This window comes from Ochotona curzoniae, unplaced genomic scaffold (genome assembly GCF_017591425.1).
Source record: "Ochotona curzoniae isolate NIBS_2020 unplaced genomic scaffold, NIBS_Ocur_1.0 contig_2692, whole genome shotgun sequence".
Classification (NCBI taxonomy): Eukaryota; Metazoa; Chordata; class Mammalia; order Lagomorpha; family Ochotonidae; genus Ochotona; species Ochotona curzoniae.
The window spans coordinates 15101014-15116201 of NW_024465556.1; the positions used below are offsets into that span (position 1 = coordinate 15101014).

At 55.1% G+C, this 15188-nt stretch overlaps 1 protein-coding gene across 1 annotated transcript in view; it reads left to right on the forward strand.

Annotated features, from left to right (window-relative positions):
- Window positions 1-15188, forward strand: part of COL13A1 (collagen type XIII alpha 1 chain) — a 171127-nt gene that overhangs the window by 90803 nt on the left and 65136 nt on the right. The window contains exons 25-37 of the mRNA XM_040976045.1: window positions 1092-1123; window positions 1182-1188; window positions 1447-1515; window positions 2319-2342; window positions 3223-3285; window positions 4001-4045; window positions 4363-4515; window positions 4993-5109; window positions 6286-6330; window positions 8659-8700; window positions 9370-9396; window positions 10230-10310; window positions 13288-13323. Coding sequence (XP_040831979.1) covers window positions 1092-1123; window positions 1182-1188; window positions 1447-1515; window positions 2319-2342; window positions 3223-3285; window positions 4001-4045; window positions 4363-4515; window positions 4993-5109; window positions 6286-6330; window positions 8659-8700; window positions 9370-9396; window positions 10230-10310; window positions 13288-13323 — 741 coding nt within the window. The remainder of the gene's footprint in view (window positions 1-1091; window positions 1124-1181; window positions 1189-1446; window positions 1516-2318; window positions 2343-3222; window positions 3286-4000; window positions 4046-4362; window positions 4516-4992; window positions 5110-6285; window positions 6331-8658; window positions 8701-9369; window positions 9397-10229; window positions 10311-13287; window positions 13324-15188) is intronic.

A 15188-nucleotide genomic window follows, 5' to 3' on the forward strand; every position in this document is an offset into this window, starting at 1 on the left:
CAGCTGAAAGCCACGCCCCTGCTCAGAGAACCTGTGTGGGCCATCCCTAGGGCTGTGGACATGAGCACTGGCCTCCAGCTCTCCTGGCTGGGTTGGGCTTTAGAAAGCCACCCCATGCGAGAGCAGGTGTGCACAGCCTGGCCCAGGGATGGGATATTTGGAGTGACCCAGAGCCCTGGCTCCTGGCAGTTTCCCAAGCCTCTGGTCCAGGTGGGAGTCTCACTTCTCTCCAGCCATGAGTGGCTACTGTGTCCCTCACAGGCACACCATGATGTGAGTGCCTTGTGGGGAGAGGTGGGGGAATTGAGAGGGCAGTTTAGCTGGAGGTAGCAGCAGCTTCACGTTCCATGGTCTGCTAACTGCAGGGCCACCAGTGAACCCAAACTTTTGTTTTTCCTTAATTCTTACTTTCTTTTTTAAAGGATCTTCAATTGGTCACATTACCCCAGAAACATTGGAACTGTAGTTGGTTTGCCTCAGTTTCATCTGTTCCCTGTCCCCTCCACCCCCACCATCGTATTTGCACCAGGAACAAATACCCCTCTTCTGGAGGATTGGGTATCGCCACACCAGTGTCCTCCTGAAACCATACCTGCCCCCCACCCACATTTAGTTAGAGTCTTTTACAAAAGGGTGAACTCCAAAAGAACTTGAAGATCCCCATGACAGTTATCGACCAGCCAGGCCCTGGGCAAAATGCTAGGGTTCCTGATAACCTGAACAGAATGCACATAAAGAAAGCAAGGGTGGAGGCCCCCAGGCCCAAGCAAGTAGCTGACTTGGGACTAGGGAGAGATGGCCAGAGGACAGAGGGTGGCAATTAATCCAGGGCAAAGAGAACAACATGCAGGGGAGATGGCAGGCAGCTCAGAGGACCCCAGGCCAGGGAAACATGGCAGGTGACAGGCATGGCTTCCTGGAGAGGTGGTATCTGCTCCTCCGTGACAAGAGATCAATGGGCTGTTGGCCGAGCCCAGATGAGACTCCCACTCTGACTCCATAGACCTAACATGTGACACAGCTGGAGACATCAGGTGCCCTGTCCCCAGGTCTGTCAGCCCAGCTCACTCCGATTGTGCCCTGCAACCCAGCCCAGGGCAGATGGGGAGCAAGGCCCACATCTGTCTTACCCAGAGCCACAGCATGGTTTAGCTCCTGAGGTCTGGAGGGCAATGGGTAAGGCCCCAAGTTGGGGGCTGCCATGGCAACTGTGCTGTGCAGACTCAACCGGTCTACACTGCTCCATGGGAGGTGTCTCCATTCTGCAATACCTCATTGCATCTCCTGAGTGGACGGGCTCCCAGCCAGGGACCCCTTTCAGCTGCTCAGGATGCCCTGTATGCAGGCAGGTGCAGCCAGTGGGAGCTGCAGACTCCACGGGAGAGGGAGTAAGCAGCTCTCAGGCCCCTTACCCAGCTCTGGGGTGAGCACTGGTTTGCCTTGCAGGGTTCCAAGGGAGAGCCAGGGAAAGGCGAGATGGTGGATTACAATGGCAACATCAGTGAGGCACTCCAGGTAAGGGGGGATCCCCCAGAGGTGAGAGGCCTGCGGAGAGGGTGCTGCTGGCCCTCAGCTTTTCAGTGCAGCTGATGGCCAGGAGAGGGCCCACCCTTGATGTCACTCCTCCAGTCTCTTGCTGCTCAGCCTCCAGGCTAGTGAGCCCTGTCACTGGGTGTCCAGGAAGCCTAGATTCCTGTCCTCGCCCAGCTTGCCAGCAATCCCGGCTCTGGAAGCCACCTGGCATCCTGCAGGGTGCCAACCCATGCAGGGCTCACAAGCCTTACTTATGCCAATCACAAACCCACTCACCCCTCTTTGGCATCAGTGGAATCCTTTCTCAAGCTCACGAGCTCCCCACCTTTTAGGCCAGGTTTCTCCACCTGGGCAGTGGTGAGTGTGGAAGGTGGATAGGCTGGGCTGTGCAGCATGAGGCACTAGCTGAGTAGTTCTGTGCTTCCAGATGGGAATGAATGCCCTCTGGAGGACAAAATCGCTCTTGGTACATTTATAACCCCACTCCCTAGGTGTAAGATTCCTGTCCCAAAGCCAGCAGTCATCCCAAAAAAACATCCTGTATGTGGCTACGCTGAGTCTTTTTAGACCTTGACATTGGCTTGTGGGAGAAGAGGGAAGACCAGGAAGGGGGGATCCAGCAGAGTAGGCGGTGCAGGGTGGGCGGGCAGCTGAGCCAGTGCTGGGTGATCTCTGGGCAGGAGAAGCAGGAAGTGAGGCTCTCCCACCTCATGCTGCTTGGAGGGCTCTGTCCCACCAAGGGGAACTTGGTTGACTGAGTTGACTGAGTGCTGTTGCTTTTTCAGGAGATCCGCACACTGGCCTTGATGGTAAGTCCTCCCCTCTTCCTCGCTTTCCCAGGGGCTCGGGGCTGGCAGCCAAGGAGGGCAGCATGGAGGCAAGAACTAACATCCCAGGGCTGGCAAATTCAGAACCAGTCACCCCACTGTATGTCACACCCCAGTCCCAGATGGATCATCCATAAGCTTTGCTGGGGGACACTCATATGTATCATTGGAAATAAAACATGCCTGGAGACATTCTCCTCTTAAAATCGACTGAGGTCCAATGCTATGTGCCCATTTCAGGCGAGTGTGGACACAGGTACGCCCACCCTGGTCACTCCAGAGAGTCCCTGTGGGCTCCTCAGCAGTCAGGGCTGCAGCCACCCACAGTCTTGGCCACCGCTGTGGTGCCTCTTGTCACTGCATGTGGACTGTGCCCTCTGCAGAGTCTCGTGGGATGGACTGATGCCCCATGGAGCTTCTCTGGCTCCCACTGCTATGTCTGAGATGCAGCTGTGTCCCTTCCTTGAAGTGTCAGAGTTCTGTCCCCAGGTCCCTGCCACATGAACACACTGCACCTTCTCCCACGGACAGACACCTGCGTGGTTTGCGAGATGCATTTCTATTTCACCTCCTGGGGGTCCCCAAAACTTCTACAGGTATCCTTGAGTGAGGATGAAGAGCAAGAAGCTGCTGGCCACAGCTGTCAGGCTTCTCTTGGCTTTACCCCCAAACACATTTGCCACTTACTTGCTGACACATTGGGGTCCCCATGACATTTTCTTTGTAATTGCAAGTTCCTAGCCCTGAAGGCATGTATGATGTAGCTGACCCTCTAGGCCAGCCCCACCATCAGCCCTCTTTATAGGACCACCCTGCTCAGCCATAGGGTTCTCTCAGGTACCTTTGCTCTTTCTCTCCCCAGGGTCCTCCTGGTCTTCCTGGGCAGATCGGTCCACCCGGAGCTCCAGGGACCCCAGGCCAGAAGGTGAGGCCAGACTCATCCTGGAACACAACCCCACTCACCCACCTGAACCCTACCCTGCCCTGTCATCCACCCAGCCCTCGCATCCCACTGTGCTCCCACCACAGCCTCCATCCTGGCTACCCCCTGCCTTCACCCTCTGCTATGGTGGGTCTAGGCCAAGAAGCGTGGCATTTGAGCCCATACCTCTGCAGTTCTGTGCTCTGTCCTCTGCTCGGGATGTCAGGATACCCCTTTCCCTGCAAGTCACCTTACCTGGAAAGTCCAACCTTTCCAGGCCTTTGTCAGCATTTCAAGCCCAACTCAAAGGCCGCCTCCTCCTAGAAGCTGCCCCTGATCTATCACCGCTGTTTCCTCCCTGCAGCAGCACCTTCAGCATTTCCCCCAAGCCTCCCCCAATGCCTATCCTGACCTAAGAAGAGATTGGGTGGGGATGCAGGCGAGGGTGCTGTCCATGGTGTCTGGATTCAAGCTGACAAGGAGCCTGGACTGTTCAGGGCCTTCTGAAGCAGCAGGTGGGCCAGGGATGGACGGGACCTGGATGCAATTCCTAGTTCCCCAGGGTCAATGATCCCAGGAGCCTTGGCTACATGCCCCTGTCACTGGCCCACAATGAAAATGGTGCAGGCGAGTACAGCTAAGCACAGGGGCCCCCTGGCCCACGGGCAGTGCTGTGTCTGCCCTGAGTGAGACTTGCCTATATTTGTTCTGGCTACAGGGGGAGATTGGACTACCAGGCCCTCCAGGACATGATGGAGAGAAGGTGAGAACAGACCCTTCCAGACAGTTCTGTTCATTGGTCCTCAGCTAGGACTGGGCAGTTGGGGTAGGGGTGGGCAGGAAGGCTGTGGAACAGGCCCCGCTGTGAGTCCCATGGCACAAGAAGGGGAGGAGTGAGAGAGGGACCCACACTTCCAAGACCCACAGAGCCCCATCCCACAGGCTAAAGGAGAAACAGGTAGGTCAGGCTGGGAAGGGCTCCCCACCCCAACTGCCTGGGTCCCCCAGTTTTTTCCATTCTCCTTCCTTCTCCTCTCCCTCATCTGTGTGTCTGAAAAATACTGTTGCTGTCTTCCCAAGGGACCTCGTGGCAAGCCAGGAGACATGGGCCCCCCTGGTCCTCAAGGCCCCCCTGGAAAGGATGGACCTTCAGGAACGAAAGGAGACACTGGCCCTCCAGGGAACCCAGGAGAGAAGGGAGAGAAAGGGGCACCAGGCCCAGCAGGCTCACCGGTGAGTGCCACAGCTCCTGGCCCTTGTGCATGGCCCACACATGTAATGCCAGCTCTGCACAACCCCAATGGCTGCCCAGAGCCATCTGCCAGGATTAGGAGTAGGGGCCCTGCTTGGTACCTGCCCACCAGGCTACCCTGGGAAGGCCAGAATCTACTCAGGAGATCTAAGTCCTCGCTGTGACCTGGGAAAAGTCACTGACTGGGCTTAGTAGAACCTTCATTTGCTCATCTTTGAAATGGGACAGTAACCCTTGGATACCTCTGGAGAGCATACAGGAGCCTCGCCCTTGGAAATGGTGCATGTGTGAGAGAGGGGGCCTCAGCCCATCCCACAGGACAACCTACTTGTCTCAGGAGCCTCCTCTGGGCTCCTCGGGCCTCCACCTGTGCCCTGGACTTGGAATAAGGAAGCCGTAGGCGCATGCACAGTGGACACAGATGCTCAACAGGATAGCTTTGAGCTTGACTAACAGAGAACTTTGCCAATCTGCAGGGTCTAGACGGCCCAACTGGGGAGAAAGGAGAACCAGGTGACCAGGGCAGGCCTGGAGCGACAGGATTGCCTGGCCCCATCGGGCTCCCGGGAGTTACAGTAAGGCGAGAGGGCTGGGCGGTAGGGGCACACGCGTGGGAGTGTTCTGCTCTGGGGTCACCAGCCTGGGGGTGCCTGGTGCTGCAGGGGGGCTGCACCTGTTCCCCCTCCGCCAAGGAGCAGCTCACAGCCCTGTGGCCTCTGTCCTCCGGCACCAGCCTGGTTCAAAGGTGCTGAGGTCAGATTCAGTGGCAAGAGATAAAGAGGCGAGCCAGTACAGATGTGACCCCCCCCCCCCCAGACCATGGCTATCTTACCTAGCAGAGACAGCAAGCAGGCAGTTCCCAGCTTTCCCACGCATCCATTCAGTGGAGGGGTGGAGCAGCTCCAGTGGGGTGGGATGCTCCCACATGCAGCCTGGGGAATTCCTGGCCAGCCGTGCCCCGCTGGCCTCCTCTCCCCATGGAGACCATGGCCTCTGGAACCACATCTACTTCCTATTGCTGTGTAACAAGTCCCCGGCATCCTGACAGACTCAAAGGCCCTTTTACACACGCGTCTCCTAGCCCGGGGCCCAAGCATGCCCTCCCAGGCTTCTCTGCAGAGCCTGAGGAGGCAGTGATGCAAGTGCAGATGCCCATGTTCTCACCTGCACCTGGCGTCCCCTTCCAAGCTCCCTGGCTCTTGGCATTACTCAGTTCCTTGCCAGGTAGGACTGAATTCCCCCAGCTCCAAGGGGCCACCTTCAATTCCCTGCCACACAGTACTCTCCATGGTGAGCAGATCCGATTTGAGCAGCCAAGGCCAGGACCAATAGAGGGTCCCTGCAGAGTCTAGTACTGATAAGGTAGACCCAAGGTGTGTAACATTGGAACAACTCTCATCTTGTGATAGATGTTCTTTGTACAGTGGTACTGGTCATCTGTAGCATGCTCAAGGGAGTGACATCCCATCACCTTTGCACATGCCCTGCACTGTGGCTTGAAACCAAGTCCCAGAGGCACCACAGGAGGGTCCACACCAGGCACCAGCCTGACCTGTGGGCTGGAGGGCAGCGAGCCTTTCTAGCACCTGCCTCGGTCTGCTGTCCAACAGGCACTCACCTCCCCGGGGTTGCTCTCTGCTGACAACCTAGAGACAGTCACCTTCCAACCCAGTTTGTCACAGATGTGAAGTGTGTTTGTACCCAAACTCTCCAGGTACTGGCAGTCACAGTGTGGTGTTTTGTGCCCACAGGGAGAGAAAGGACAAGCTGGGGAGAAGGGTGACCCAGGAGCAGAGGTAGGTAGCTCTTCCTGTGGGGCCTTGTCGGACATCAGTCACTGCAGAATGCCCAGAGTTCCTGTGCCTTGGGGTGGGACTGGCACCTGCCAGCCCCAGGCGAGTTCAGGAATCCGAGCATCTGCTGGGCACTGCCATGGGTGGGAACTGAACCCTGGGCATATTTCCAGGTTTCCTACCTACCTGTATCTTTACTAGCTTCTCAGAGCCCTTGCCGTGTGTCTGGACTGTCCCTCTGGGCCCCCAGCTTCCCAGGGAATGAGCAGCAGAGTGGCAACTACTCAGAGAACCAAGTGAGAATGGGCCACCTACTCAGGGTCTGAATCCCTTTGTCATGTGGCTTCACAAGGAGGCTTTCCAGATAGCACCACTTGGAAAAGTGTATCTCTAGAAGGAAGAAGACGATGGCAGAAGGAGAGGGGACTGGAAGGGAAGGTCACCAGGGTGTTGGTGACAGGGCCTGGGCAACTACAATCCTGTCTCCCAGCTAAGGAAGAGACCCCCCACGCCCCTGGCTTCTGACACCCTTGATGTCACCCTGTCTGGTTTAGTGAACAGCCCTGATACAGGATATGTATATTGCTTTTTTAAAACTGGAGACTCTCTTACAAAAATTAGTCTAAATTAGCCTAAAACATTAGATGTCTCCCAGAGCAGACATCTGGTTCCATGTTGATTCACTGAGACATCTACATCCCATATCGATGCCTGTCTGAGAGCTCCAGCTCCACTTCCCATCCAGCTTCCTGCTGAAGTGCACCTTGGGAGGCACCAGCAGTGGCTTAAGTCCTTGGGCCCCACCACCCATGTGGGACCCCCAGATCAAATCCTAGGCTCCTGGCTTTGGCTTGGCCCAGCCCTGCTGTTGCATTCAGTGGGGGACTGAACCAGCAGGTTGCACATCTCTATCTATCTACCTTTCAAATACAAAACTATATATAGTTTTTAATGTTTCTCCTGGTGTCAGTGTTATGGTACAGCATATTAAACCAACCCCTGCAATGTTGGCAATCCATATGAGAATATGGGTTAGGGTCCTGGCTACTCCATTTCCAATCCAGCTCCCTCTTAATGAGTTTGGGAAAGCAGCAGAACACAGCCCAGGCCCTTGGGCCCCTGCCAGACACATGGAAGACTAGAACCAGGTTCCAGGGTGCTGGCTCTGGCTTTGGTTTGGCCCAGTCCTAGTTGTTGCTGCCGCCATTTGGAGAGTGAATTAGCAGGTGGAAGGTCTCTGTCTTTCTCTCTCTCTCTTTCTCAGTCTCTCTCCGCAAACTCCTATAACTCTGCCTTTCAAATACATTAAATAACTCTTTGGAAGCAAATGTTCCTCTGTAAGTATTCACCATAGAAGCTGGAGGAAGCCTACATTTGTAACAAGAAGGAAAGGGTGGAATGTCTGGTGGTGCTAACACGAGCAGTGATAATAGTCACCATGCCTGAGCACCCTCCATGTGCCACGTGCTACTGTCAGCCTTGGCTGTATAGCAGTTTATTTCCATTCCATCCAATGAATAGCATGTCAGCTTTAAAAGGAGGCTTTTGGAGAACATGAAGCCAGATTTTTCTTTGTGAACTTGTATGTGTGTGTGTATAAAATCCAAGTCTGCATAACTTCAGCCCTACTATATGCATCCTAAAAAAGGGAAAGGAAATAGAACAACAGATATATGTTAGCAGTGTTTTTCAGCTAGGTTAACCCAGAGTTGTGTTGTTTTTCTCTCTTGCAGTTCTCTCTAATTTATAAAATATTTAATGATCCTGAATTACTTTTACACTTGTGTGGTTCTAGGACTGTGAGTGTATGCACAGCCACAGGCTAATCCACATATTATTCACCTGTCATCCAGTGGCCTGGATGCTTAGGACAGTAGAGTCTGCGGAGATCACATCCTCCACAGAGAGGCCAGAGCAGACACAGCTGAAAGCCCTCAGTTCCAAAAAGCACCAGAGGCTGCCTGCCTCCCAGTGCCCTGCGAGAGCTGCCCTCCTTGGCCCATGGTGCAGGCCCTCCTAGCTACAGGAAGCTGGGCGGGAAGGGCCCAGCTCAAAAAGCAGCAGAGTGACAACCGCAGACATGGGTGTCCATATTCAGTAGACTGACTGCATTAGGCACTGACTGCCATGCCCTTCTCTGTCTCTTCCACTGCTACCTGCCCTCGAAGGAAATGGAGGCTGGTAGGTGTCCCAAGTTTCCAACCTGACTTGGGCCTTTCAGCTGAGAAAATGTCTTATCCTCCTCCGACCTGGCAGTTCCTCTACTGCATTGTGGCCATGTTAGGAGGGAGGTCCACCTAGAGTCTAACAGGGCTCCCTTTTGACTTTTAGGTTCCTGGGCCGCCAGGGCCAGAGGGTCCCCCAGGAGCTCCGGTAAGTTGGGAGAGTTTGCCAGCGTTTCTGATTCCTGGGATTGGGTCCCCCAGCAACCACTGGACCCCGCCCCCACCTTAGGCAGTGATCACCTTGCTGTTCCTGTGCCCTTCCCTCTCAGGGGAAGTGCACTGTCACATGACACCAAGGTGCCCCTTGCCCTGGAGATGGTTGACCGCCTGGCAGCCCTGGCTTCCTTTGTCCCTAAGCTCTGTCCTATGTGGACTTAACCCTTTGCTGCCAGGCCTCTGCTGCTCCCCTTCCTCCTGCCTGCACCTAGCCAACAGAAGCCCAGGGTGAAAATGGAAAATGGCCCTTTCAACATGGTATCTGCTAGGGTTATACGAATAGAACCATGAGCCTCCCTTTTGCAAGGCACCTAAAGGAACCTACCCCACCCCCCAAAAAAAAGAAACAAAGCACCCAAACCCACAGATACTGGTCCTTCCTCTGCTTAGTTCACAGTCCCCATGACACAGGGTGGCCCCTGGTATCACTGCTAGAAGTAGCAGGAGCAACTCTAATTATAACCAGCACTTGAACATTCCCTTATCACCTCAAATCACTGCACAGCCCAGGCACTAGCTCCGTGATGCTCAGCCTGTGGGCAAGAGCGTTAGCTGAAAATGCAGTTCTAATGCATCTGCTTTGTTCTGACTCCAATTGCAGGGACTCCAAGGTGTTCCTGGGCCAAAGGTAAGAGGACATTACACAACAGGTGCCACATGAGGGAGAGGGAGGGGGGCTGCATCTGTGACAGCAGGAAAGAGGGACAATGCTTCAGGGGCCCAGATGGTGTCACGTGAGTTCTAGTTGTAGGGGCAGTGAAGCCAGGAAGGAACCCCACAGGCCCTTGAACAGCCAGCATGGATACCTAGCTTGTTTTGGATTTAGAATTTCCCCACTCATCAGCCCCACAACATGGCAGTGGAGAAGTGCCTTTGCCACCTTCTTGTCCCAGGTCCCTCACTAGTTCTGAAGTGTCCAGGAAAGGTGGACAAGAACTTAACTCTGCCCAGGGCCAAGCCCACTGCACCCTGGCCAGACTCTCCTTGTCTCCCACATGCATTTTAAATGGGTTGAGCTGGAGACTGCTGGTGTGACTGTGTTCTGGCCTCCTGTCCCAACATCCTTCAGGAGTCAGGATGCTCCTCCTGACTCCCTGGTGAACCGTGGGGTTCTGTGGGTGACAACGGTTCTTAACGTCTGCCAGCAGATGCCTGCACAGCGGCAGGGCTCCTGCTTTGTAAACCCCAGGAACTGCCCTGTGGGTTTATCCTCACTCCACCTGTCGTGTTGCCCCTTTGTGGACCTTAAAGTTGCCGCAGGGACACAGAGGATGCTTATCAACAGAGTGACCACATAAGAACTAAGGGATTCTCGGCACCTCTAGCCCGGCCATGCCAAGCCAGCCACCTCCACCCCTCCCTCTGACCTTACACAGCAGCAAGGCCCCTGGACCTCCAGAAGGCTGGAGGGAGTCATCTGGGACACACCCTCCTCTGATCTCCTGGCTCCATTTCCTCCAGGGGGAAGCAGGACTGGACGGAGCAAAAGGCGAGAAGGGCGTCCAGGGCGAGAAAGGAGATCGAGGGCCCCTGGGACTGCCTGTGAGTATAACACAGCTGGCAAGATGCCTGGCGCAGAGGCGCTGGTGGCCCTAGGGTACTGGGTGGGCACTGGAGAGGGCTCTGAAACGACTTGCGGCTCTGATTCCCCAACCTGGGCAGGCCTATAAGCCCTGCTGCTCTCCTACCCTGATCCTGGTTTTGGAGGAATGGGAAGTGACCTAAGGCAGGAACCACTCACAATGGGAGTGGCTCAGCCCAAATGTGCCAGATTTCAGGGCTCAACAAGTCTGCTGCCCAGGTCAGGCATGGAGGCTGGGGAACCGTGGGTCTTGAACATTCTCCACCCACTCCTGTTTTCTTGGAAGTGTTCCCAGAGAACCCCCAGTCTTTCTTTCTTCAGCATGGGCTACAGCAGAGAAACACACCAAGAAGTTAGACTCTGTGACCCGCACAGGCTGAGGCCGCTCCTGGCCTAGAGATCTTAGGTCTCAGCGCCCCTCCCCCTGGTGAGCAGCAGCTGCATTTCCAGAGGTGGCAAGGCCCTTGACTTTGGCTTCCACTCTCTCACTACTGCTGAGCCAGGGGCTTCTGATTTGTTCCCAAGTTGTCATGGTCCAGAAAGCCCTAGAAAAGGAAGGGTTAGCCAGGCTGGGCCAGGGTCTGTCTTCCACCTGGCCAAGAGCTCCTTCCAGCCACCCAGCTCAAGGCCGACCCCTGCTCTGCATAGACATACAGAGCCAGGGGACAATAGGAGACCCAACTACCCTGGCCAGGCAGATGCTGATTCAGGCCTGTAATCCCAGAAACCAGACAGCTAAGGGTAGAGTTTTGCCCTCACCCTATGCCTCGTTAGAGCACAGAATGCAGGAATAGTTAACTTGTAAAGCTGGTTCACTCAACAGACTACATAACACTGATGACTTGAGCAGGCATTGTTCCGTGTCTTGGGCTGTATCCAGAAGGACCCGGTACTGTTCACTGTTCTGTTCAAGAGTCTTCCTAGCCCTACCTAACCCCTCAAGTACCTCCTGTAAGGCACTCCCCATCATCCTAGTGATCCCTGGAGGATTCATTCATGAGCTGCGTGCAAAAGGTACAAGCAAGTAAGGCCAGCAGAGGATGTTCAGGGATAGACAGTGTCCCCAGCTTGTGTGTCAGTGGGGGCAGGGTGCAGAGAAATGGTTTTTTCCTACTTAAGGAAACAGAACAAGTAGATGACAGCTCCTGGGAACTTCAGAGGCCCATAGGAAATGGTAGGAACTAGGGTGACTCAGGGAACCAGGTGTTCCTTTTGCAAGGAGCAGCTCCTTCTCAGCTCTGCTGGTTCTTGCCTTGGAACAATGGAAATCTCCCCATTTTCTAGCATGAGAGCAAAAACAGTTTGCCATATGGTCAATCACATACACTGGATCAGAGGCTCAGACATGGCCCAAGGGCCTCCAGCCCATGCCCTCCACTCCGGGACTCCCAGTGGTGACACTGCACAGACAACGTGTGTTTGGGCATTGAGTTGAAGTTCCCTTGCATGCTCTATTCCACGTGGTACAGCCCTGCTTTCCCATCCCACTGAGCCTATCTGCCCATCTGCCCTACAGATGTGGTTCTCCGTATCGGGTGCACCCTGGGATCCAAACGTATGAGAAGCTCAAGGGACGGGAAAGTGGAAAAGATGCGCTTATTCTAGCACAATAGGTTTTGGAAATCTACATACAGTTCCCTCATTGTACACATTCAGTTTGGACTTCTTGTAGACTCCCTTGGGTTGTTAGTTGGTCCCTGCTCTTGGAGACCGTCAGTTGAAGCAGGCCAGGCTGGGGCTTAAGCATCTCGATCCTTTCCTAACATCCATCCCAGGAGACACTAGTGCGCAGCCAGCGTTGGGAATCACAGGCCACTCACCTGGTGAGCAGAGCTCAGCCTCAGCATTGCGGAGTCCAAGAGCTGAGAAACAGGCCCTGTAGAACCATTCAGGCGACGCCCTCTCTCCAGAAGAAAGCAGTCCCCTCTTCAGCGCATCCCCTCAATCCCCCACTCCCTGGCCTCTGTTGGAAGCAGCTCTCAAGAGCTCCATCCTTACTGGCTCAAGCCTCTGCTGCTGCTTTCCACCTCCTTGCTAAGTTGACATCTTCAGTAAATTCTCCCCTAGCTTTCCCATAGGCACAGCTTTGTAAGCCAGGATTGCAGCTGGAGTCCATTCCCAGCAAGTGTGCCTCACACAACCAGAAGTAAGGATGCTGAGGAGCAAAAGGCTTACCCATCTGCTTGTGGGGGAGGAGAAGGGAGGTGGCCTTAGGACCCATGTCCCCACAGACTGACCCTAAAGCCTTTGTCCCTGAAGGGGCCTTATGGGCAGCTCAGGGAGGAGCTGAGCCATTGATGAGCTCTGCACACCTGTGTATGTGGAGTAGCAGGCATCCTTGACTCAGGACGTTCTACCTGCTGGTGTGAGCGTAGCCAGCCCCCACCTAGGTTGCACAAGCTGATGGTAGAAGGCAGGGCTGAGTCCCTCAGGGGTTGCGAGCATGGCCTTGTCTCAACAGGGTATGCAGACAAACAAGGGAGCTCACCCTCACCTGGGGCCCCACCCTCACCTGGATCCCCTCCACATAACACCCACCCACCCCACCCCTGTCTCAGGATCTGGTCCCCGACTCCTCTCCAGGAGTTCCTTTGTGAGTTCCTCTCCCAGAGGAGTCACCAAAGCCCCTTGGGGGCAGAAGGGGGCTTATCAAGGAAGACAAAGCCCAGCAGGGTGCGAGGGGCGTGGAGGGTCAGAGTGGCCACCTGCTCAGGTCCCCACGCCACCCACCCAGCGGCCCGCCGCTGCCTGTGGTGTCTCCGTGTTCTTGTTGGTGTGCCTGTCCTCCGAGCTTGTCCCTCCCGTGGTGTTTGATGGCCGGTGTTTGTGTCTGTCCGGAGTCACTGCTTTACTCACCTCTTCCCTCCTGTTCTTCCCTTTCTCCACATCCCATACCTCCCTCCCCCTTCTTTTGGCCACACTGTGCCCTTCGTCCAGGGAGCATCAGGTTTGGACGGCAGGCCTGGGCCACCGGTGAGTGTCACATCTCCATCATCCCCTGCCCCATACCCTGCCTGTGGTCCCTCTTGTCTTCCCGCTATGGCCTCCTTTTCCCTCTAAGTCTGGCCTTGTCCCCACCCCCAAACCTCAGAAGGGTCCTATGCTATGTTCTGGATCCACAGCACGTAGCATACTACGGTGGGGGTGAGGAGGGATGCTGAGACCTGCTAGGGGTGGGAGGGGAAGGGGCCTGAGGCAGCTCTGTCAGGCCCTGAGAGCTCAGCTTGGCCAATCAGGCCACAGTGTGACCCCAACAAGCACAACAGTGTCAGTACATCATGCAGGATCGTGTCCATGCTGTGAGCTCTGTCCATCTGCTGTGACCCATGAGGCTTTCTACACAGAGTGGGCTGCACAGAGTGGGGACAGCACTGCAGGTTGAGGGCAGGCATAGCATGGAACAGCAGGGTGAGCCTCAGCACAGCATCCCATGGGCACATTACAGCCACACCCAACCAGGGCTGTGTCCCAGAATGAGTGAGCACATAGGGTGCTTTTTTCCCCCATTCCTTCTGATTGTAGAAAACAGACAAGACACCACCTGCTCCTGACTCAGCATTCGGCTCCTCTGCCGGTGACAGGCAACAGCAACCTGGGGAACACACCCTCCCTGCCACTTCCTAGGCCCTTTCCTAGGACCCTCTTGCTTCTCTACCCTGCTGCATGGGATTGCCAGAGCCACAGAGCTGCTGGCTGCAGCCTGTGACCAGTGCTGTAGCAGGGGTCATCCATCCAGAGTTGGGAGGCCGGACTTTCCTGATCAGCAGCATCGCCCCTCACACCCACAGACAAAAAGTGCCCAAGGCCAGCCCACAAGGCAAGATGCTCATGATCTGGCTGTCATGACACTCAAGGGCAATAGGACATGCAGACAGGGTGGAAGGGTATGTTGTCATCTAACTCCAGAAAACCTTCCCAGGAGGGTGCTGGGGCAGGAGAGCAGCTCACCAGTGATTCCAGGGAAAGCTTGAAGTCATTAGGAATCAGAGAAGGACCAGGAGTGAGCCCCAACAGGGCCTTGTCCTACTGAATGCCCTCAAGAAGAGGAGGAGGCAGCACCTGCTCTAGGTGACCTTTTTGTAGAGCTCCTCCTTCCTTGGGTTACTGCGGTTAACATCACAGACTTTTGCACATCAAGAATTTTTCAGGCATTTTGTGACTTTGAGCCTTCAGCAGTGCCTACCCATACCTCTCTTGGTCCTCTCACCTGGCCCACCTGGCCCATCTGGCCTAGGATCTGGGTCAGGGCTGGGCTGAGCTAAGTCTGTCTTGGACACAGAAGAGCAGTGCACGTCCATGTGTTCTGTTCACTTGGACTTGAGATTTGATTTTTCTCATAAAATCCAGAACCTATCTTTAAAGGAAGATGTTTGGGGAGACCAGTTATGCACTGCCAATGTTATAACCTTCCACTGGGCACTTCTTGGGCGTCAGGTGCATTACCAGATGCTGGCATGCATCCAGACCTATAATCCTGGCAGTGGACTAGGTGGTAGGTGCACACGCTCCCAACCTGAGTTCGCAGAGGGAAAAGTTGACACTCAAACCAGCTGAGGAACCTCCCCACGGCAAGGCCAAGACCATCCTCGAACATGGGGGTTTGGCCTTTCTCCCCACCTCGGTGCTGCTCTCAGTAATGCTCACAGCTTCCCTCTCCCCTTGTGGCTGCAAAGGGGCACAGTCACATCTTCTTGCCTTTGGTTTCCATGGCAAGTAAACGAGCACTTTGCCACCTGTCAGCGCTGTACATGGAGCTCCACAGCCCAAATCCACACCCCATGTTGTGCTCAGAGTGATTGGAGACTCTGAAACAAATACTGGGTCCAGTCAGGCTGCTC